This window comes from Hyaena hyaena, unplaced genomic scaffold (assembly GCF_003009895.1).
Source record: "Hyaena hyaena isolate Hyena2069 unplaced genomic scaffold, ASM300989v1 scaffold_46, whole genome shotgun sequence".
Classification (NCBI taxonomy): Eukaryota; Metazoa; Chordata; class Mammalia; order Carnivora; family Hyaenidae; genus Hyaena; species Hyaena hyaena.
Window position 1 is genome coordinate 26682 of NW_024080678.1, and position 24539 is coordinate 51220.

Consider the following 24539-nt stretch of genomic DNA (forward strand, 5'->3'; position numbering starts at 1 on the left):
AGTGGAGACTTTCGGTTTCCCTTTCAGTCTAAGATATATTTGGGCCTGGAGGCGTGTGGTCATTGCACAGACACACCGTGGGTGACTGGGTCTACACAGCTAAAGAAACCTGGGTGCTGTTCAGCTCAGAGGACGATCCCTTGGTAAGCTTGGAGGGTGGGAGCCCCTGCCCATCTACTGGCCCTCCAGACGGCTCTTTAAGGAAAAGGATGAGAATTGGGATTTCTAGCCCCAGGTCATGCCCTAAATAGCAGCATAGCCAGGATTTGAACCCGGGTTTGTCTGGCTGCTCCCCCCTCACACCCCTATGCCCCCAAACAGTGGAGAGGGCAGGGGACACCGCTCAGCCCAGGTTCCAGACTGCTGCGACCTGAGCAGACCCCAGAAGGAAGGCAGGTGTGGGGGAGGGGGTCAGGGGTGCTGATCCCTTTGGGGAATTTGGAGGAAGCAGAGGAGGGGAAGGAGGCCAGGTGAGTGGGAGCCTCTCCCTGGGGTGGCCTGACCCGCAAAGCATTTCTTCTGAGATGCACAGGATGAAGGACTCAAGGCTGTGTCCCCACAGTGTTCTGAGCACCTGCTCAGTGCCGGGCCCTGCGGGGAAACCGAGGGTCTGGAAGGGGGGGCTTGTCCAGGGTGCTTTGACCGGGGACAGAGCGGGACGTCCGGGCTGCCCCCGCTGCCCCCGCCCGGCCCTCTGTTCCCCACACCGTGGGACCCGTCCCGCCTTGTGCTCTTAAAGCCCCAAGTGTGGACTCCTGGGGATGCCTGTGGGGGCGGGACCTCACACCTGCGTGTTCACACGGGCCCAGTCAGACCTGGAATGTGGTTGTTAAAATCACATTTCTCCCCAAACACCTCATGCTCCCTTGCACCCTGCCCGCCGGGAACCGTGTGACCCCAGGCGGGTCCCTTCACCTGGGACTCTTCCTTCGCATCTCCTAGAAAATTGGCTTCCGTGTGTTCAGGCTGATTTGGAGGCTCTCTCGCGAATCTGGCCGGCCCTGCTCTCCTCTGCTCTGAGCGCCGGCCGTCGTGCCTCCCATGGTGGCCTGCTCATCTTTCATTTTTTGATGTTTCTTTATTTGCTTTGAGAGAGAGACAGAGAGGGTGTGATGAGCAGGGAGTGTTTCAGTAAACTTCGTGTTTAATGTTTATTTGTATTTATTCATTTTTTTTTTTTTGAGAGTGAGACAGAGTATGAGTGGGGAGGGACAGAGAGAGAGAGGGAGACAGAATTTGAAGCGGCTCCAGGTTCCGAGCTGTTAGCACAGAGCCCGATGAGGGGCTTGAACTCAGGTCCTCTAAGAATGTGACCTGAGCCGAAGTTGGACGCTCAACCAACGGATCCAACAGATGCCCCCTAAGTTATCTTGTCTAGAAAAGGAGAGGCCAGAGGGCGCCTGCCTGGTCAGTCAGTTAAGCTTCTGAGTCTTGATCTCATGGTTTATGAGATCCAGTCCCATGTCGGGGTCTGTGCTGGCAGCCCAGAGTCTGCCTGAGATTCTCTCTCTCCCCCTCACTCAACCCCTCCCCCCACCCCCCCCACACACTCTGTCTGTAAATAAATAAACTTAAAAAAAAAAAAAGGAGAGGGGCACCTGTGTGGCCCTGTCGGTAAAGGTCTGACTCTTGATCTCAGCTCAGGTCGTGAACTCATTGTTTTGTGAGTTTGAGCCACTCATCAGGGTCTGCACTGACAGTTCAGAGCCTGCTTGGGATTCCCTCTCCCTCTCTTTCCCACCACCCAGTCTGTTGTCTCTCTCTCAAAATGAATAAACATTGAAAAAAAAAAAAAAAGAGAGCCCAGAACATGGATAAAACTTGCTAAAAAAGTAATGGTCATTCCTTTATAAAATTTTTTGAAATGTGTATTTGCTTCTCAGAGAGAGAGAGAGATTGCGGAGGGGGAGGGGCAGAGGGAGATGGAGACACAGAATCTGAGGCAGGCTCCAGGCTCCGAGCTGTCAGCACAGAGCCTGACATGGAGCTCAAACTCACAGGCTATGAGATCATGACTTGAGCTGAAGTCAGAGGCTTAACAGACTGAGTCACCCAGGTGCCCAAGTAACGGTCACTTTCTTTAGCCAAGGGAGGGAGGCTTTTGTGTTTTGTGGGGGGCACAGAGACCTTGTGTTTGTGCTTGGATGAAGCTATGAATGGCCTTGCTCTGTCTCCCTTTGTCATGGTCTGAGGGTGGTACTCTGGGAGATTATTCATGCCCTCCAGGAGAAGAGTGAGTGCCGGGCTGGCCTGCCAGGGGCTGGGCCCCTTTTAGTTTTCTTTCTCAATCCCTTATAAACAGTCATAGCATAAATAGATGGGAAAAAATGCCGATACATATATCAGCACAAACACACATATATATTTTAAAGTTTATTTATTTTGAGAGAAAGCATGAATGGGGGAGGGGCAGAGAGGAGCGAGAAAGAGAGAGAATCCTAAGTGGGCTCCACACTATCAGTGAGATTCATGATTCATGAACCACGAGACTGATGATCATGACCTGAGCAGAGGTCAAGAGTTGGATGCTTAACTGACTGAGTCAGGCAGACACTCTCGACCTCTCCTTCCTGAGCCAAAGTCAGCTGCTCAACCAACTGAGCCACCCAGGTGCCCCCAAAGTGTGCATATATATTAAGACTCCCCTTCTTATTAAGATTAATTAACAAACATTCCCCACTCCACTAACTCCTCTTTGCATTCTAACTACCTTTTTTAGCCTTTATATCTACCTCTTTTGGTATATTTTGTCTCATCTGCCCTCATTTGAATATTATTAAGAACTCATGGCTTTTCACTGACTCAGCCTCACCAAATTAACCATGATCATAATAAGCATTATTTGTTGGGATCTCTCCATGGGTGCCCTGTTTGCACTGCTTTTAACATCCCTGAAAATATCCTTGCCCCTCAAGCGGTGGATATTGAAGAATCATGCAACTCAGGAATTCAGCTTCCCTCCAAGAAGTCTTGCTACCTTTGAGTGAAAAAACAGCCACAGATACCCATGTAAGGGGATGACGTATTGCTAGAAAATATATCTGTTGAAGGATAGAGTTCACGTGAAGTATTCTTCTTTACCCATGGTATGATCCCATTTTAAAAATATATATTATTTATTTTTGAGAGAGAGAATGCACGTGTGAGCCAGGGAGAGGCAGAGAGTGAGGGAGACACAGAATCCAACGTAGGCTCCATGTTGTCAGCAGATCTCATCAACTGTGAGACCATGACCTGGGGTGAAGTCGGAAGCTTAACCTACTAAGCCACCTGGCTGTCCCGTGTAATGCTTTCATATGTTAAAGGGAGTAAAGCACAGTCATCACAAGCATGGGGTTTGGTTCAGAAACGCTAGGGTTCAAGTCCTGACTTTAGCACCATTGTGAAAACTTGAGCTAGCCCAAGTTCAGGTGAAAAGCTAAACTTTGTGATTTTTTTTTCCACTTTACTATTTTTTTTAATTATTTAGAGACAAAGAGATTGAACAGGAGAGGGGCAGTAAGAGAGGAAAGAGAGAGAATCCTAAGCAGGCTCCACACTGACAGCACTGAGGCTGAAGAGTGCCTTGAACTCATGAACCCTGAGATCATGACCTGAGCCAAAATCAAGAATTGGACTTAACTGACTGAGCCACCCAAGCATCCTGCTTTTCTGGGAGTCACAAGACTCAGTCCCTTAAGTATCTGACTTCTGCTCAGGATATGATCTCACGGATCGGGCTCTGTGCTGGTGGTGCAGGGTTTGCTTGGGATTCTTGTGCTCTCTCTCTCTCTCTCTGTCCCTCTCTCTGTCCCTCTCCAACTTGTGCTTTCTCTCTCTCAATAAGGAAAGAAACCTTAAAACACAGTAAATAGGAGCCCCAAGAGCTCCCAACTCATAGAGAGTGTTTGAATATTCAGGGAGGAGACACGTAAGGAGCCCTGCCCCTCACACATGCTTGATCAACATTAGCTACTATCAATTCAGAAACACAGAGGTGCCGACCTCAAGTAATTCCCCCTACATTTCTTCCCATTTTATCTTTTGTGTTTGGTTTCATTGCTTTTATAACTTCTCAGATAGCAGTCTCCTGGTCTGATAACCCTCTCCTTGTGCCCCTGAAGGACAGCAGGACTCTGACCTGGGTTGGCAGTGAGCTGCACTGAGGAGGGTACCCTTCCCTAAGGAGCAGCCAACAGAGGCAAGGAGACAGACAGACAGCTCAGGTTACGTCCCTGTTGGCATGGGTGGCCTTCCCAGAGGGAACCACCTGAGACCTGGCCCCTTGCCACTCCCCATGGCCACAGCTGGCTCACATTCGACCCCACAATTTGTTCTGTCTTTCCCAAGGCTGAAGTAACACTCCTTCCAACTGGAACGCAGACGCAGGCTGTTGGGAAAACGCTGAGATCCCACTGCTGACACCATGATCCAAGGAGTGCCAGGTATCAACTCCAGAGGATTCCTGGGATTGGCAGAGGGCCTCCAGCTGAGTTAACCTACAGATAATCAGACCCTCGAAGGGGACTGATGAGTGTCCTCGAGCCTTCAAGGGGGACAAAGGGGAGTGCCCCACCCCAGGGGTCTGTAGGGGCCCCTCCCTCCTGACCTCTTGTCAGGCTCATGGCTGAGATGCTCACTTCCTCCCTCCCCCTGCCACCTATCAAATGACCCAGAAGTGAGGCCAGGACAGCCCACAGGGAAGTGGGGGCAGCAGAGGGGAAAGGAGATGAGGAAGGGGTCCTAAGGCAAGGCCTTGGTGGGAGGAAGACCAGTTGCCTTGGAGGATTCTCCCACCTTCTTGCCCTGTCCAAAGTCCTACATGGCTCAGGACGACTGTGCAGGTTTACCAACAGAGGACATGCCCTTTAGCTCTCTCCCTGTGGCCTATGGGCCACTGAACTAGACCCCAGCATGGCTGTGGCCACCTCGACCTATAAGCTGGGTGACTGGCTACTCTCACATGTAAATTAGAATATTCCCTTATGTTGTTGTGAGGATCAAATATCACATGTGTGTGTTGTTTGCGCCGGAGCCTGCTACACACTATGCCTTCCCGAGGTTTCTTTGCTGTCCCCTCTACATGGACCCTGTTAGCTCCAGGGAGAATCCTCCCTCCTCCAGCAGCCCCCGGCCAGCATGGCTATGTTATGTCACCTGCCTGTATCTCCATAGTAAGCACCTGCTTATCAGGTATAAAAGCTGCTCAAGGCCTGAGTCCATGCATCTCAATACTGCCCCACCTAGGCCTGCTCTCAATAAATACACAGAGTGTGTGGGTTCCCTCCAGCAAAACCCAGTTTCATTCCTCCCTTAGTGAAGCAGGAAAAAGAAAAAACAAAACAACCTTTTACTTTTTATTTTCTACTTAGGGAGCACAAGCTTTATCCAGGACACCATTGAGTATTTCAGGGACTCCGTGAGGCGGGATATATTGCATCTCCTGTTGAATGACCAGAAAGCCTGGGAGTACTTCATGGCTAAGGCCAAGTTGCCCTGGTAAGCCCTGCGGATGCCCCAGGGAGGTCCCCCAGATCTCTGCGTGGCAGTGTCCTGGGGCTGGGGTTGAGTATGCTTTTTCTCCACAATATTTGACAAACATGTCTTCCATGACATCCGCTGGCAGGGAGTGGCCTCGGCTTGAGAAGAGATGACACCTGCAGAGGGCAGGTGATGTGACCTTGGGCCTTGATCTAAAGCACACCTATCTCTGCCTTGGTTTCTTCATCTATTCCATTTTATTGGGAAGAAACTAAGATCATGTATGTAAAGTGCTTAGCATTGTGACTGACACATACTAGGTGCTCAATTATTGTTAACTTTTTATTTTTTTAAGTGTATTTATTTTGAGAGAGAGACAGAGACAGCATGACGCTGATCAAGAGTTGGACCCTCAACTGACTGTGCCACCCAGGTGCCTCTATATAACTTTTTAGAAGATTGCCACAAAGAGACAGGGGCCAAGGGTCTTCTTCCTGGAAATGAGGGACAAGTCAGAAGGCTGATGTACCAGTCTGTGCCCCTGGGCATTGGACTGGAGCTTTCCCTCCACATCTAAGTTGTAGGAATACTGCAGGATACTTGCTGGCCCACAAGGTGGAGAGACAATAGTGGAGTTGGACCAAGCTGGGTTGGTTCCAGACCCTATCTCTGTCCAGCCCTGAGTCTCTGGGTGTGTATATCTCCAAGTCTCAGATTAGCCATTTGTTCAATGGAAACAGTAATTCAGCCTGATAAGATTGTGGCAAAAGACTTAGCATGAATTGTAAGTTCAAAGGTGAGGACCCAAGGGCAATCATCTCTTCCAAAGGCCCAAGAGGCTTGGGCCAGGGCCAGAGCTGGGGACAGGATGGGCAAGAGGAGGGCTAGGTTGGGGGACTAGGTTAGCTTGGAAGCGGGGCTAGGACAGAGTGAAGGCCTTACCACAAAACTCGAGGTCTTGGGAGAGAGAGAGGGGATATTTGTTCTCTCCCTTCTTTAATATCCTCACCACCAGGCATGCAGGCCTATGGAGGGGAGGAGGCGTTGTGTCCTCCATACCTTGCCTGGGAGCTGGGTGGTCTTGGCCACCACCTGGAAACCTTTCCTTGTCTTATACATATTTTTAAATGGTGTTTATTTTTGAGAGACAGACACACAGAGCATGAATGTGGGAGGGGTAGAGAGAGGGGGAGACACAAAATGTGAACCAGGCCCCAGGCTCTGAGCTGTCACCACAGAGCCAGATGTGGGGTTCAATCTCACCAAGCATGAGATCGTGCCCTAGCCAAAGTTGGAAGCTTAGCCGACTCAGCCACCCAGGCGTCCCTGCCCTCTTCTACATAGAGCAGCCCCAGACCAGTGGGAGGCAGTGTGGCTCTGTGAGAAGTCCTGGCAACACAGGGGGTAGCTGCCAATTCTCTATTCTTCGAGGGATCCTGGGGAGATGCACGAGTCCCCACCAAAGAGGAAAGTAGTTCGTCCAGCAGCTTGTCCAAATGCAGGTCTTTTCAGGCTTCAGGATTCCTGTAGATGGCTCTCAAAGTCTCTTGTCTCTTTAGGCAATTTCCTACAAGTGACAATGGCATTGGTGTGCACGCATATGAAGCTGTCATCAGCTAAGATGTCACTTAGGCTGGTGACACCTGAGAGGCTGGGGGTGCTGGTGCTGGATCAGGAGTGAGTGATGTGAACTGGACAGTCTGGGGGGAACCAGGGTAGCAGATGTCCTGGTTCTCCGTCCATTGGGGAAGTGGCTGGGCCACATTAGAGGACATCAGACCTGGGGGAGAGAGGAAGTGCAAAATAATCACTAAGGTCCCTTCTCATGTTTTTAAATATGAAGTACTCAGAGTTAGCCAAGCTGTAAAGTCTGAGCGCACAATCCCTACAACGGCCCTGACTTTTGGCACCTACTACAAATTGGTGGGTGATCCTCAAACCACCCTGAGATTGGGTGATGTCCTGAAAAGACACCCAGAGCTCACTGAGAGCAGTCACACTCAGTCCCACTGTCTTCCAGGGAAGGATGCAGGTGGCCATCAACCAAGAAGAGAGACACATGGGACAGAATCTGGGAGGATTTCTAATGCAAAGCAGTCGTCCATTGGATGCATTACTGTCCTGTATGCAGTCTGTGACAGTGCACGTGGAACATTGCCCACCAGGGAAGCTCACACTGGGAAAGAAAATGACTCTGAGGTTTATTAAAATGGTAAAGAAGACTTAATTCAGAGCTATGGTCATAGGAGACAGATCAGGCTGTACTCTGGATATGGTGAAGACAGCTGGAGAATTACACCAAATAGTGGGACGTGGGCAGGTGAAGGGTAAGCACAAAGAGAAGAGGTGGAGGATTCTTGCTAAATGGACCCAACAGGGTTGATGCTGAAGGCAGGTCAAGAACTTCCAAATCAGGGGCACCTGGGAGGTTCAGTCAGTTAAGCGTCCACCTTGATTTCAGCTCAGGTCCTGATCTCCTGGTTGGTGAGATGAGTCCTGTGTTGGGCTCTGCACTGACAGCAAGGAGCCTTTTTGGGATTATCTCTCTCTTCCGCTCTTTGTTCCTCTCTGTCCCCTGCTTCCTGCTTTTGCTCTCTCCCTCTCTCTCAAAATAAAGAAATAAACCTAAAAAAAAAATAAAAAAAAGAACTTCTACCTCAAAGGTGGGATTTGATCAGATATCAATGGTGATCAGATATGAAGAGTGGGAAGACTCTCATTAAACTAACCTAACAGGGTTCATGCTAAGTCTGGGCACTACACGCTGTCATGGACAGAACACAGAAAGCCAAGGTCGACAAGGTACACATGGACTGCACCTGGTCAGAAAGAGGGTCTAGCAGAGCCTGACTAAAGTTTGGTCAAGAAAAGAGTCTTTTTCAACCCCAGCCTTGGTGTATAGAGTTTTATTGGGACCCAGTGACATGTTCTGCATGGCTGACCGGTGTGTGGTCTCCAGCCCCTCCTTGAGGTCACACTCATGCCTTTAGTTTCTAGTCCCTCCGTAGGTCAGAACCGATAGCACATGACCCAAAGACCCCATCATACATCGTGTTGTCAGGTGATGTCAGGCCAAAGGCCCAGGCAAAGGAAGACAATCCTATGATTCTCCGACCCTTCCCATTGTAGGCAGGGGCCTAGAGATCACTTCCCAGGAGCCAAGGGCAAAGGGCAGACCTCTCTGTGGGTAAGGTTGATCCTTCCCTACACACTAAGATTCTTGGAAGGAAGGTTTTTCTGCTCTAGCCCCACTTCCCTTTGTTCATCTACAAACACTGTGGTACCCATAGTGTTGAGCTGCCCTTGAGTGAGAAGCCCTCTTTATTGAATACGTACCACTTGGGGCACCAGGGCGGCTCAGTCAGGTAAGCATCTGACTCTTGATTTAGGCTCAGGTCATGATCTCAACAGCACAGAGCCTTCTTTTGATTCTTCCTCTCCCTCTCTTTCTGCTTCTCCTACTCCCTTGCTCCCCAAAATAAATACATAAAGACACTTCAACCAAACTGCTGCCACTTAAGGGCATCTTATGATGACTACTTATTTATTCCCTGACAGAATATGGATCACAGAGCACGATCAAGGTACAGAATGTGCATAACATTGCAAGAAACAGTCTTTGCCTCTGTCCAATTCTTGTCCATTTGATTTATAGTGAAAGTCGTGTGGTTCATGTAGGAGAGAACAGTTCAAACCCATGTGACAGATAAGCTTTCCTTAATCACTTGACCTTCACTGTTGCAGGGAGGAGGCAGAGGTGCTCTATGAATGTCTGAGAAAGCTAGAAGAAGGCCTGTATATGGAGGACATGAACAGGCTCTGGAGTGACCCCCTGGAGAGGGAGCGCTTTTTGAATGAGTTTCTCTGCTTGAAAGAGGAGCTTGAGGGGCAAATACGAAAGCTCCGTGAGCTTGTGGACAAGGCTGACAAGGTACACAGGAACTGCACCGTCACCAACATCGTGGCCCGCTCCATTGGAGCCATGTCCAGTGTCATGACAGTGCTGGGCCTGGGTCTGGCCCCTGTGACAGCAGGGATCAGTCTGCCACTCTGGATAACTGGGATGGCGCTGAGAGCAGTATCCGCTGTCACCAGAGTGTCCAGCAACATTGTGGAGCACAAAAAAACATCGTCCCTGAGAGCCAAAGCCAGTCACCTGACATCAACTGGCAGTGACAACAGGGAGGTAGTTGCAAAGTGTTTGTATGAGAATACACCCTGCAGTAATTCCTTAAAACACTGGGCTAAAGTCCTGAAAAACATTGGAAAGAATGTTCATGCCATCTGGCTGGCCAAAGCCAATCGTCGCTTAGCAGCCCCTGCCAAGCGCCTCATGACAACTGGGAGAGTTTCAGCTTGGAGTGGCAAGAAGGTGCAGAAAGCTTTTCGACTCGTTGCTGTGGCACTGGCCACTGAAGGCGAGTGGAAGGGTGTGGCTCTCTTGCTTGTGATGGAAGTGGCCAACCTTCTCAAAGAATTAAAGCACTTGTATGAGGGGGCAACAGCAAAGCCAGCTGAAGAGCTGAGACAGCATGCCCAGTTGTTGGAGAGCAAGTTGGAGGAGCTCACCCAGATTCACGAACATCTGATTAGGTCCTGACCCGTGACTTCCGAGCAGAGCAGGGAGCAGGGCCAGGTGTGAGTATTTCAGATTCGTGTGGTTCTCCCAGTCTTGTGGTCTATAAGCTGCTTCAGTAAATGTGGGCTGGCCCAGCGGGCCTCTGTTGCGTTCACATATATAGGCCCCTCAAATCACGAAGCCATGGCCTGAGCCTAAGTTGGATCCTCAACCAACTGAGCCACCCAGGTGCCCCTGGTAGGACGTTTCTATGTGGCTCAAGACGTGGATCTGAAAGGCAAGCTTCCCCCATCTGCCATTCATTCATTTGTTCATTCGTTCGTTCGTTCGTTCGTTCATTCATTCATTCACTCATTCCATCAGTCATTGGTGAATACTCACTGATACCCTCCCCTTCTGTGTGCCTGGCACTTGCAAGGTTCAGGGGACATAGAGATCAGACAAGGTCCTATCCTCTCTGGAGCTCAGAAACCAATGGGGCACTCACGTGTGCACAGTGCAGGAGGGGGAGGGGGCTCCCAGCCATGGCCTCTCCCTGTTCATTCCGTCCCTGCCCCTCCCTCACCCTTGTGCTCCAGCAACCCTGAAACGCTGATAGCTTCCTCCACATCCCCCGGGAGACTCCTGCTCTGTCCCTCTGCTTGTACCCAGGCGTCTGCCATCTTGCACGCCTGGCCCTTCCATCACCTGGCCGCCTCCTGCTTATCCTTCAGGACTCCCTCAGCTCCTCAGAAGGAGCACCCTACCCCCTCGGTGGGATTCTGACGCTCCTCCTCTGGGCTCCCAGGGGCCCATGGACTTCCTCTGGCAGAACCTTGACACAGCATATTCTCACTAGCTGTTCCATGCGTTCCCCCTCCTGCTGCAGGGACCTGGGCCACTCTCTGAACCCCCGGCTGCTGGAGATGTGGCCGTGAGTGCTGTCATTCCCAAATGGAGTGTGTGTAGCAGAAAAGAGGGTTGGCTCTGCTCGTTTTTTATCAATAGAATTGAGGTAAAATTTTACATATGACCATCTACATCTAATTCAAGTGCACAATTCAAGAATTAAAAAGAGAACTACCAATGACCCAGCAATAGCACTCCTAGGAATTCACCCAAGGGATACAGGAGTGCTGATGCATAGGGGCACATGCACCTCAATGTTCATAGCAGTGCTTTCAACAACAGCCAAAGGATGGAAAGAGCCCACATGTCCATCATCTTAAGAATGGATAAAGAAGATGTGGTTTATATATACCACAGAATACTACTTGGCAATGAGAAAGAATGAAATCCTGCCATTTACAGCAACATGCATGGAACTGGGGGATATTATGCTGAGTGAAATAAGTAAAGTCCGAAAGACAGATATCATATGTTTTCACTCATATGTGAAACTTGAGAAACTTAACAGAAGGCCATGGGGGAAGGGAAGGGGGGAAAAAAGTTTCAGAGAGGGAGCGAGGCAAACCAGAAGAGTTCTTCAATACAGAGAACAAACTAAGGGTGGGGGAGTGGGGAACAGGGGAAAATGGGTGATGGACATTGAGGAGGAAACTTGTTGGGATGAACACTGGGTATTGTATATAAGTTGTGAATCATGGGAAGCTACCCCCCAATCCAAGAACACACTGTATATGCTGTATGTTAGCTACTCTGACAATAAATTATCTTAAATAAATACATAAATAAGTAAATTTTAAATGATGTTTGAATGAAAAAATAAAATAAAGTGTATTATTCATAAAATTATAAAAAACAATTTTAACCAGATGAAACTTTAAACACAACCAAGGGGCACCTGGGTGGGTCAGTCGGTTGAGCGTCTGACATCGGTTCAGTTCACGATCTCAGTTTGTGAGTTCATGCCCCGCATGTGGCTCTGTGCTTATTGCTCAGAGCCTGGATCCTGCTTCGGATTCTGTGTCTCCCTCTCTTTCTCCCCTTCTCTGCTCGTGCTCTGTCTCTCAAAAATAAATAAAAATGTTTTAAAAAAAGTTTCTTAATCACAATCTAGATTTGAAACACATGTATGATCCCAAAAGATTCCTATTTCCAGTCCATTTCCCTCCCAGCCCCAGGCAAACCCTGACTGTCATTTTGTCACTATGGTGACATATATATCTTCCATGTACAGCATGTAAATACTATATAGAGAGAGAATTTCCCAGAATTGTATATAAATAGAATTATATAGTGCTTCCTGGAATTGTCTATGAATGCAATAACATAGTCTATATTTGGACATACTCTTTTTCCCAGCATCATGCTTTTGAGATTCATTCACATTGTGTATATCGGTAGTTCATGTTTTAAAATTGATGAGTGACATGTATGGGTATACCACATTTTGTTTACCCTGTTGACAGACATTTCTTTTTCTTTCTTTTCTTTTCTTTTAATAATTTATTTGTTTTTTAATTGACATCCAAGTTCGTTAGCATATAGTGCAACAATGATTTCTGGAGTAGATTCCTTAATGCCCCTCACCCTTTTAGCCCATCCCCCCTCCCATAACTCCTCTAGCACCTCTGTTTCGTCTCTTTATATAAGAGTCTCTTATGTTTTATCTCCTTCCCTGTTTTTATACTATGTTTGCTTCCTTTCCCTTATGTTCATCTGTTTCGTAGCTTACAGTCCTCCTATGAGTGAAGTCATACGATATTTGTCTTTCTCTGACTACTTTTGCTTAGCATAATACCCTCCGTTCCATCTATGTAGTTGCAAATGGCAAGATTCCATTCTTTTGGATTGCTGAGCAGTACTCCATTGTATTTATATAGCACATCTTCTATATCTATTCATTGTCAATGGACATTTGGGCTCTTTCCATACTTTGGCTACTGTTGACAGTGCTGCTGTAAACATCGGGGTGCATGTGCCCCTTCAAAACAGCACACCTGCATCCCTTGGATAAATAGCTATAGTGCAATTGCTGGGTCATAAGGTACTTCTAGTTTTAATTTTGGGGGGAACTTCCATACTGTTTTCCAGAATTTGCATTCCCAAAAGGTTTTCTTTTTAGGTAATCTCTACACCCAGCCTGGGGCTCGAACTCATGACCCTCAGGTCAAGAGTCACACGCTCCACAGACTGAGCCAGCCAGGCACCCCCGGGGTTGTATCTTATATGAAAAAGAGTTAACATCATGGTAGCTCAGAGCTTCTTGCAGACACTAACCCAGCCCCGACCTGCACAGAAGGGGTCAACAGGGAGCTGTTCAGGACTAGGGTGACCTGCACCTCACAGTGGTTTTACCTGGTCATCAAGCCAAAGTCAGGCTAGGAAAAGAGAAAAGAACGAGGAGGAAGGGGAGTTAGAGAAAAAAGACCAAAAGATCACTGAACAAGCAGAATTGGGCAGAAAATAACTTGAAACATGTGTCAAGGGTCGAAATTCCAGACTGGACTGGACTTTGCCCCTCCTCCCCCACACATTGGTGGAGTGGCAGGCAGTCGTCGGGTTTAGACTCCTCCCCCAGGTGCCCTGGGAGCACTGCAGGGAACAGTGGACTCTGCCTGCATGGAGGCTGGAAGGCTTCTGCCTAAGTGGGGGCTGGAGGGCTTCTCAGAGGAGGTGATGCAAGATTTGGGCTTGGAAGGCTAAGCATGATTTTTTCAGGGGGTAGAAGCAGGTGCCCCTGGGGGAAGGATCTGCCTATGCAAATGCCTATGGGCCACACGGCCGAGATGTATAAATAGCTGCAACAGGGCAAATACACAGTGAGCATCTGGTATGTTTGGCGATGCAGATAATCCTGGAGATAGGAAGGTGGGTAATGCCCGAAGTGAGGTGGGAGGGAGAGAGAGGAGGGGGCTGGGAACAAGTCCAAGGCAGGTGGGGGGAGGGTTACATTTGCTGAGAGTCCCTCGGTTCATCAGTGACAGGTTTTCCTTCCAGAAGTCCAAGGCGGGAAGCGCTGAGCCCACAAGGATCAAACATCTGGGGTTTCCTCCTTGAGGGGGTAGAACGGGCCCTGTGGTATGTTCCTTGCATCCTGAGTGGCTCTGAAGTGGAAACTTTCGGTTTCCCTTTCAGTCTCAGATATATTTGGGCCTGGAGGCGTGTGGTCATTGCACAGACACACCGCGGGTGACTGGGTCTACACAGCTAAAGAAACCTGGGTGTTTTTCAGCTCAGAGGACGATCCCTTGGTAAGCTTGGAGGGTGGGAGCCCCTGCCCATCTACTGGCCCTCCAGACGGCTCTTTAAGGAAAAGGATCAGAGTTGGGATTTCTAGCCCCAGGTCATGCCCTAAATAGCAGCATAGCCAGGATTTGAACCCGGGTTTGTCTGGCTGCTCCCCCCTCACACCCCTATGCCCCCAAACAGTGGAGAGGGCAGGGCACACTGCTGAGCCCAGGTTCCAGACTGCTGCGACCTGAGCAGACCCCAGAAGGAAGGCAGGTGTGGGGGAGGGGGTCAGGGGTGCTGATCCCTTTGGGGAATTTGGAGGAAGCAGGGGAGGGGAAGGAGGCCAGGTGAGTGGGAGCCTCTCCCTGGGGTGGCCTGACCCGCAAAGCATTTCTTCTGAGATGCACAGGATGAAGGACTCAAGGCTGTGTCCCCACAGTGTTCTGAGCACCTGCTCAGTGCCGGGCCCTGCGGGGAAACCGAGGGTCTGGAAGGGGGGGCTTGTCCAGGGTGCTTTGACCGGGGACAGAGCGGGACGTCCGGGCTGCCCCCGCTGCCCCCGCCCGGCCCTCTGTTCCCCACACCGTGGGACCCGTCCCGCCTTGTGCTCTTAAAGCCCCAAGTGTGGACTCCTGGGGATGCCTGTGGGGGCGGGACCTCACACCTGCGTGTTCACACGGGCCCAGTCAGACCTGGAATGTGGTTGTTAAAATCACATTTCTCCCCAAACACCTCATGCTCCCTTGCACCCTGCCCGCCGGGAACCGTGTGACCCCAGGCGGGTCCCTTCACCTGGGACTCTTCCTTCGCATCTCCTAGAAAATTGGCTTCCGTGTGTTCAGGCTGATTTGGAGGCTCTCTCGCGAATCTGGCCGGCCCTGCTCTCCTCTGCTCTGAGCGCCGGCCTGTGCAATTTTTCATGTTTTAGACGTTTCTTTATTTACTTTGAGAGAGAGACAGAGAGTGTGTGCCGAGCAGGGGAGGGACAGAGGGAGGGAGGGAGAGAGAATCCTAAGCAGGTTCCTTGCTGTCCGCGCAGAGCCCCATGCGGGGCTCGATCCCATGAGCAGCAGGATCGTGCCGGAGCCGACACCAAGGGTGGGACACTTAACACACTGAGCCAGCCNGAGCTGGGCTGCACCCACACCCGCCCTGGCCTCCCTGGGGGAGGGGAGGCTGCGGAACGCGGAAGGCACTGCGGAGTCTCAGGCACCGGAACACCTGGTTCTTCTGCAATTTCCTCTTTCTCTTCCTCCTCATCTAAAGATACTCTGGCTGCAGTGCAGACACATGAAGGAATGAGTGGAATCGCTCAGAAATCTCATCGGACCGTCAGAAGCACACACTCAATCAGGAGCGGCATTTGCGTGAAAGCGGAGCCAGGGCCAGAGAGAGCTTTGCGTCGAGATAGGCAAGGAAGCAGTGGGATTACTCAGCGGTGAAGGAAGCGGGGCCGTGTCTCGGCTCCTACCGCCCGGATCTTAGGCTGGCCGTGCCCCCCGAGGGCGGGGGGGGGGGGCGCCTGGGGACACGGCACAGAACAGGGGGTGCGGCAGGGAACAGACGGGGCCCCAGCCGGGGCTCGGAGTCAAAGGGAGGACACAGAAGGCTGGAGAAAATACAGAGAAGCAGGGACAGGACAGAGCACATCCAAGGAGAGCCTGGGCAGTAATCGGGAGGAGGGGCTAGGGGTGGGGGGGCAGCAGGGGAGCGAGACTTTGACCTGGGCATCTAAGTATCGATAACCTATTACAAGCTAGGGAAGGTGGGGACGGGCTTTCCACGGGGAGGAGGCAGGCTGAGCACAGGTGTGGAGGCTGAGGCGTGAGCAGAAGCAAGGGCTGGACCTGCTTGGTCAGTAGAACAAGCCAACTCTTGATCTCAGGGTTGTGAGTTCAAGCTCCGTGTAGGGCATGGAGCCTACTTAAAATAACAATTTAAAAAGAAAAAAAAAGGCAAGGAAGCTGGGGGTCCGTGGGGAGCCTGACCAAGGCAAGAGGGGCAGGGAGCGGTGAGGAAGACAGGAGCAGGCGCGTGTGGGGGGTGGGGCGCCGGGCTAAGGAGTATGAATCTGAAGCTTTACCCTCCCCTTTCCCTGTCCACGGAGGATTCCCTGTAGCCACTTGCAAGGACATGCTTTGGTGAGAATCTCTGTCGCCCTGCACCTGGGGAGCTGGGACAGAGCAGGCGGGGATGGGCAGGCCTCCAGCCTGGGCCCCAGCTTCACGCAGGGGCAGGTTCTCCCTTCTCCTCCGAGCGCCCTTGCCGGGGACTGACCAGTCAGCAGGCTAGCGAGAGCCCCTCGTCCTGACCGAGGGAGGGAGCGGTGTCCAGGATCAAAACCCTGCAGACACACCCAAGACCAGGGTCAAGGCCAGGCCAAGAACAGCACAGGACAGGATGGAGGAGACCCAGGGTACAGACACATTTGCAAACGGTTGGTGTCATCCAGGGTCTGGCTCTTTCGGCCCCTGCTCTCTGGTCCTCGTGATTCATGACGTCATTGGGCTGCCTGGGCTCCCAGGGTCATGCAGCACTCAGAACACAAGAAGGAGAAGGCGGCCAGCCGGTGCTCCCCTCCTACCTCTCCCCTGCAGCGGCAGGAAGGCCCCAAGCCTCCCCTAAGTCGACTTCCCCTGTGTCTCGTTTGGCTGAGGCTGGGCCCGACATCGGCCCTCACTGCAGGTGCGCCTGGAAAACACACACCTGATGCCCAGGCCCCAAGATGGGAGGCAGCAGGATGGAAGGGATGCCAATGGCCTTGGAAGAGGTGGAGCGGCGTGGGAGCTGCTGGGCAGGAAAGCAGCAAAGGCCACGAGAATTACTTTGCTGTAAACAGCAAAGTTGAGAGCAAAGATCAATAGCTGGGAATGGACCAGGGTCAGGAAATGACCAGAGCCACAGGGGTGTGGAAAGAGCGAGAAACCTGCAGGGAGCCGTCCGCACCCTTGCTGGGCCTGCCTCGACCCCTGACAGCTGCCTGGCTTTATGCTTTGCTCGCACTCGATAGAACCCGTGTGTATCTGCCAGGAGGATCCACACCCTCACCTTATGCCCTTCAGCCTTAAGCCGCCAGGCACACTCCTGTGGTTGAGGAAGAGGGTGTTAGAACTGATTCTAGGATCTGGGATTTGGTGCTTTGGGGGAGTCTCTGGGGAAGCAGGGCTGCTGTAGATGGGGTGTTGCCGAAAGGGGGGGCATCGCTGTCAGTGGGTGTCTTACAAATCTTATCTAGCAAAGGAGTGGCCAGAGGGCGCCTGCCTGGCTCAGTCCATTAAGCATCTGACTCTTGATCTCGGCTCAGCTCATGATCAATCTCCTGGTTTATGAGATCCAGTCCTGTGTCGGGCTCCATGCTGTCAGCACAGAGTCTGCTTGCGATTCTCTCTCTCCCCCTCACTCGGCTCCTCCCTCATGATCTCTCTCTGTCTCAAAATAAATAAGTAAACTTAAAAAAAGAAAAAAGGAGAGGGGCACCTGGGTGCCTCTGTCGGTTAAGCATCGGACTCTTGATCTTTGTTCAGGTCTTGAGCTCATGGTTTTGTGAGATTGAGCCTTTATTGGGTTCCATGCTGACTGTGCAGAGCCTGCTTACTCTCTCTCTCCCTGCCCCTCCCCCACTCATGCTATCTCTCTCTCTCTCTCTCAAAATGAATAAATGAACAATAAAAAATAAAAGAGAAGCCAGAACAAGGACAAAACTTGCAAAAGAAGTTAGAGTCATTCTTTTTTTTTAATGTTTTTTTTATTTTTGAGACAGAGAGATAGATACAGCATGAGCAGGGGAGGGTCAGAGACAGAGGGAGACACAGAATCTGAAGGAGGACCCAGGTTCGGAGCTGTCAGCACAGAGCCTGACATGGAGCTCAAACTCATGGGCGATGAGATTATGACTTGAGCTGAAGTTGGAGGCTTAACCGACTGAACCACCCAGGTGCCCAAATAGCACTTGTTCTCTTTAGCCAAGGGAGGGAGGCTTTTGTGTTTTGTGGGGGGCACAGAGACCTTGTGTTTGTGCTTGGATGAAGCTATGGGTGGCCTTGCTCTGTCTTCCTTTGTCATGATCTGAGGGTGGAACTCTGGGAGATTATTCATGCCCTCCAGGAGAAGAGTGAGTGCCAGGCAGGCCTGGTTTTCTTTCTCAATCTCTTATAAACAGTCATATAATAAATAGAAGGGGGAAAATGCCCATATATATAAGATTATTTATTTTGAGACAAAGCACGAATAGGGGAGGAGTAGAGAGGAGGCAGAGGGGGAGGGGCAGAGAGGAGGGGAAAAGAGAGAATCCTTTTTTTTTTTTTTTTTTTTTAATTTTTTTTTTTTACAAATAGTTTATTGTCAAATTAGAAAAGAGAGAATCCTAAGCGGGCTCCACACTGTCAGTGTGGAGCCCAGTTTGGGCCTTGAACTCATGAACCATGAGATCGATGATCATGACCTGAGCTGAGGTCAAGAATCAGATGCTTAACTGACTGAGCCAGGTAGGCGTCCCTGGCCTCACCTTCCTGAGCTAAAGTCAGCCGCTCAACCGACTGAGCCATCCTGGTGCCCCCTAACTACCCATATATATTGAGACTCCCCTTCTTATTAAGATTAATTAACAAATGTTCTCCACTCCACTAACTCCTCTTTGCGTCTAACTACCTTTTTCGCCTTTATATCTACCTTTTTTAGTATATTTTGTTCATCTGCCCACATTTGAATATTATTAGGAACTCATGGCTTTACACTGACCCATCCTTGCCCAATTAACCATGATCATAATAATCATTATCTATTATTATTATAAGTATATGTAATTTGTCCGGACTTCCCCAAGGGTGCCCTGTTTGCACTGCTCTGAACATCCCTGAAAGCATCCTGTCCCTAGAGCAGTGGATATTGCAGACGCGTGGAATTCAGGAATTCAGTTTCCCTCCAAGAAGTCTTGCTACCTTTGAGTGAAGAAACATCCACGGGTACCCATGTAAGGGGGCGATGTATTGCTAGAAAATATATCTGTTGAAGGTTCGAGTTCACTCTAATTATTGTTGTTTAACCCATGGTATCATCCCATTTCATTTTATTTTATTTTATTTTATTTTATTTTATTTTATTTTATTTTAATGTTTTACTTATTTCTAGGACAGAGAGAGAGAGAGAGAGACAGCGTGAGCAGGGGAGGGTCAGAGAGAGAGGGAGTCACAGACTGAAACAGGCTCCAGGCTCTGAGCTGGTAGTCAGCACAGAGCCTGACGCGGGGCTCGAACCCACGAACCGCGAGATCATGACCTAAGCGAAAGTCGGACGCTTAACCGACTAAGCCACCCAGGCGCCCCATCCCATTTCATTTTAATGTTTTATTCATTTTTGAGAGAATGAGCAAGAGAGGGAGGGAGAGTGCATACGCATAAGCCAGGGAGGGGCAGAGAGAGAGGGAGACACAGAATCCGAAGTAGGCTCCATGCTGACAGTAGATCTCACCATCTGTGAGATCATGACCTGAAGCGAAGTCAGATGCTTAACCTACTGAGCCACCTGGGTGCCCCATGAGTAATGCTTTTATATGTTAAAGAGAGTAGAGTACAGTCATCACAAGCATCAGAAACACTTGGGTTCAAGTCCTGACATTAGCGCCATTGTGAAAACTTGAGCTAGCCTAAGTTCAGGTGAAAAGCTAAACTTTGTGATGGTTTCTTCCACTTTACTTATTTTTTTAATGTTCATTTAGAGACAGAGAGATTGAACAGGGGAGGGGCAGTAAGAGAGGAAAGAGAGAGAATCCTAAGCAGGCTCCACACTGACAGCAGAGAGGCTCAGGAGGGCCTTGAACTCATGAACCCTGAGATCATGACCTGAGCCAAAAATCAAGAATTGAACTTAACTAACTGAGCCACCCAAGCATCCTGCTTTCCTCCACTTTCAAATGGGAGTCACAAGACTCAGTCCCTTAAGTATCTGACTTCTGCTCAGGTTATGATCTCATGGTTCGGGCTCTGTGCTGGTGGTGTGGGGCTTACTTAGGGTTCTTGCTCTCTCTCTCTCTCTCTGTGTCACTCTCTCTGCTCCTCCCCAACTTGTGCTTTCTCCGTCTCTCTCTCAGTAAAGAAATAAAGCTTAAAACACAATAAATGGGAGCCACAAGAGCTCCCACTGCATGGAGAGTATGTGAATATTCAGGGAGCAGACAGGTAAGGAGCCCTGCCCCTCACAGATGCTTGATCAACATTAGCTACTATCAGTTCAGAAACACAGACGTGCTCAACCTCAAGTAATTTCCAGAACATTACTTCCCATCTTATCTTCTGTGTTTGGTTTCATTGCTTTTATAACTTCTCAGATAGCAGTCTCCTGGTCTGATAACCCTCTCCTTGTGCCCCTGAAGGACAGCAGGACTCTGACCTGGCTTGGGAGTGAGCTGTACTGAGGAGAGTACCCTTCCCTAAGGAGCAGCCAACAGAGGCTGGGAGACAGACAGACAGCTCAGGTTACGTCCCTGTTGGCATGGGTGGCCTTCCCAGAGGGAACCACCTGAGACCTGGCCCCTTGCCACTCCCCATGGCCACAGCTGGCTCACATTTGACCCCACAATTTGTTCTGTCTTTCCCAAGGCTGAAGCAACACTCTTTCGGACTGGAACGCAGACGCAGGCTGTTGGGAAAACTTGAGATCCCACTGCTGACAACATGACGCAAGGAACGCCAGGTATCAACTCCAGACGATTCCTGGGATTGGGGAGTCCCTGCAGCCTTGTTAACCTACAGACGAATCAGACCCTTGAAGGGGACTGATGAGTGTCCTCGAGCTTTCAAGGGGGACCAAGGGGAGTCTCTATTCCATGGGTCTGTAGGGGCCCCTCCCTGTTGTCCTCTCCTCAGGCTCATGGCTGAGATGCTCACTTCCTCCCTCCCCCTGCCACCTATCAAATGACCCAGAAGTGAGGCCAGGACATCCCACAAAGAGGTGGGGGCAGCAGAAGGGAAAGGAGAGAAGGAAGGAGTCCTGAGGCAGGGCCTGGGTGGGAGGTAGACCAGCTACCTCGGAGGCTTCTCCCACCCTCCTGACCTGTCCCAGCCTCTAGCACAGCTCAGAACAACTGTGGGGTTTTACCGATGGAGGACATTCCCTCCAGTTCTTGCACTGTGACCTGTGGGCCACTAAACTGGACCCCAGTGTGGCTGTGGCCACCTCCCAACTGTGTGAGCCGGGTGACTTACCTACCCTCACCTGTAAAATGAGAGTATTCCCTTATGTTGTTGTGAGGATCAAATATCACATGTGTGGTCTGGGCCAGGGCCTCCTACACAATATGCCTACCTGAGTTTCTTTGCTGTCCCCTCTACATGGACCCTGTTAGCTCCAGGGAGAAACCTTCCCTCCCCCAGCAGCCCCGGGCTGCCATGGCTGTGTTAGGTCACCTGCCTATGTCTCCATATTTGGCATCTTCTTATCAGATATGAAAGCTGGGCAAGGCCTGAGTCAATGTATCTCAATACCCTTCCTAGGCCGGCTCCCAATAAATACACAGCTTAGTGTTGTGGGTTCCGTCCAGCAAAACCCAGTTTCCTCCCTCCCTTAATGAAGCAGGGAAAAGAAAAAAACAAAACAACCTTTTTCTTTTTCTTTTCTATCTAGAGAGCTCAAGCTTTATTGAGGACACCATTGAGTATTTCAGGGACTCCATGAGCCGGGATGAACTGCATCTCCTACTGACTGACCAGAAAGCCTGGGAGAACTTCCTGGCTGAGGCCACCCTGCCCAGGTAACCCCCAGGGATGCCCCAGGGTGGTCCCCCAGATCTCTGCATGGCAGTGTCCTGGAGCTGGGGTTGAGTTTGCTCCTTCTCAACAATTTTTGACCAATGCCTTCCATGACATCTGCTGGCAGGGAGTGGCCTCACCTTGAGAAGAGATGACACCTGCAGAGGGCAGGGGATGTGACCGTGGGCCTTGACCTAAAGCACACCCATCTCTGCCTTGGTTTTTTCCTCTGTTCAGTTTTACTGGTAGGAAACTAAGATCATGTATGTAAAGTGCTTAATACAGTGACTGACACATACTAGGTACTCAATTAATGTTAACTTTTCATTTTTTAACTGTATTTATTTTGAAAGAGAGACAGAGACAGCATGACTGAGGAAGGGGCAGAGAGAGAGAGAGAGAGAGAGAGAGAATCCCAAGCAGGTTCCACATTGTCAGCACAGAGCCTGACTCAGGGCTTGAACTCATGACCCATGAGAGTATGACCTGAGCCAGTCTCAAGAGTTGGACCCTGAGTTACTGAGCCACCCAGGTGCCTCAATGTTAACTTCTTAGAAGATTGCCACAAAGACACAGGGACCAAGGGTATTCTTTCTGGAGATGAGGCACAAGTCAGAAGAACACTGACACACCAGTCTGTGCCACAGGGCATTGGACTAGAGCCTTCCCTCCCCATCTAAGCAGCTGTAGGAATTCTGCAGGTACCTGCTGGTCCACAAAGCAGAGAGGCTGGAGTGGAGTTGGACTAAGCTGGGTTGGATCCAGACCCTATCTCTGTCCAGCCCTGGGTCTCTGGGTGTGTATGTCTCCAAGTCGCAGATTAGTCATTTGTTCAATGGGAACAATAATTCAGCCTGATAAGATTGTGGTGAAGGCCTTAGCATGAACTGCAAGGTCAAAGGTGGGAAGCTGAGGACAATTGTCTTGTCCAAAGGCCAGGAGGCTTGGGCCAGGGTCAGAGATGGGGGCCAGATGGACAAGAGGAGGGTTAGGTTGGAGGACTAGTTAAGCTTGGGTGGCAGGGCTAGGACTGAGTGAAGCACTTGGCACAAAACTCGAGGTCCTGGGAGAGAGAGAGGAAACATTTGTTCCCTCCCTTCTTTGATCTCCTTACCACCAGGTAGGCAGGGCCATGGCAGAGAGGGGACATTGTCTCCTCCATAACTTGCCTGGGAGCTGGGTGGTCCTGACCACCATTTGGAAGCCATTCCTCTTCTTATACATTTTTTTAATGTTTTTTCTTTTTTGAGAGACAGAGAGACAGAGCATGAATGGGGGTGGAGCAGAGAGAGAGGGAGACTCAGGACCCAAAGTTGGCTCCAGTCTCCGAGCTGTCAGCAAAGAACCTGATGTGGGGTTCAAACCAACAACCATGAGATCATGACCTGAGCCAAAGTCGGAAGCTAACCAACTGAATCACGAAGGCATCCCATCCTCTTCTACATAGAGCAACCCCAGACCAGTGGGAGGCAGTGTGGCTCTGTGACAATTTCTGGCACCACAGGAGGTAGCTGCCAATTCTCTATTCTTTGAGGGATTCTGGGGAGATGCACGAGCCCCCACCAAAGAGGAAAGTAGTTCGTCCAGCAGCTTGTCCAAATGCAAGTCTTTTCAGGCTTCGGGATTCATGTTGATGGTTTCAAAGTCTCTTGTCTCTTTAAGCAATTTCCTACAAGTGATAATGGCGTTGGTGTGCACGCATATGAAGCTGTCACCAGCTAAGGTGGACCTTAGGCTGGTGACACCTGAGAAGCTGGGGATGATGGTGCTGGGTCGGGAGTCAGCGATGTGAACTGGACAGTCTGGGGGGAACCAGCGTAGCGGATGTCCTGGTTCTCTGTCCGTTGGGGCAGCGGCTGGGCCACATCAGAGGACATCAAGCTTGGGAGAGAGAGCACTTGCCAGGGAAAATAATCACTAAGGTCCCTTCTCACTTTTTAAAATTCGAAGTATTCAGAGTTGGCCAAGCTGTAAAGTCTGAGCGCACAATACCTAGGACGGCCCTGACTTTTGGCACCAACTACAAATTGGTGGGTGATCCTCAAACCACCCTGAGATTGGGTGATGCCCTGGAAGGGCTCACAGAGCTCACTGAGCTCTCACACTCAGTCACACTGTCTTCCAGGGAAGGATGCAGGTGGCCATCAGCCAAAGAGAGAGACACATGGGGCAGAGTCTGGGAAGGTTTCGAATGCAAAGCTCCTGTCATCCACTGGATGCACTGCTGTCCTGTATTCAGTCTGTGACAATGCACGTGGGACATTGCCCACCAGGGAAGCTCACACTGGGAAAGAAAACAATGACTCTGAGGTTTATTAAAATGGTGAAGAAGACTTAAATCAGAACTATGGTCATAGGAGACAGATCAGGCTCTACTCTGGATATGGTGAAGACAGCTGGAGATTTACACCAAATTGCAGCACGTGGGTGGGTGATGGGAATCCACAAAGAGAAGAGGTGGAGGAATCTTGCTGAAAGTACCCAACAGACTTGTTGCTGAATGCAGGTCAAGAACTTCCACATCGGGGTGCCTGGGTGGCTTAGTCGGTTAAGCGTCTGACCTTCGCTCAGGTCATGATCTCGTGGTTCGTGGATTCGAGCCCCGCATCGGGCTCTGTGCTGACTGCCAGATCGGAGCCTGG

The 24539-nt window shown here is 50.3% G+C and overlaps 2 protein-coding genes across 6 annotated transcripts in view; both read left to right on the forward strand.

The window, feature by feature from the left end:
* The first annotated feature begins 63 nt into the window (after nucleotides 1–63).
* LOC120230702 (apolipoprotein L2-like) overlaps nucleotides 64–24539 on the forward strand; it is a 27279-nt gene continuing 2803 nt past the window's right edge. Inside the window, exons 1-4 of one of the 5 annotated variants that reach the window (XM_039230409.1) lie at nucleotides 67–143; nucleotides 20523–20624; nucleotides 20749–20842; nucleotides 21773–21899. In XM_039230409.1, the coding sequence (XP_039086340.1) occupies nucleotides 20824–20842; nucleotides 21773–21899 (146 nt within the window). In that variant the 5' untranslated portion in view covers nucleotides 67–143; nucleotides 20523–20624; nucleotides 20749–20823. Of the gene's footprint in view, nucleotides 144–14073; nucleotides 14176–20304; nucleotides 20329–20522; nucleotides 20625–20748; nucleotides 20843–21772; nucleotides 21900–24539 lie in introns of those variants that run through there. The other 4 variants (XM_039230408.1, XM_039230411.1, XM_039230410.1 and 1 more) reach the window with 4 other exon arrangements.
* On the forward strand, nucleotides 7040–10060 carry LOC120230721 (apolipoprotein L2-like). The gene is made up of 2 exons (XM_039230443.1): nucleotides 7040–7137; nucleotides 9205–10060. Exons 1-2 carry the CDS (start codon nucleotides 7040–7042, stop codon nucleotides 10058–10060), a joined length of 954 nt encoding a protein of 317 aa, XP_039086374.1.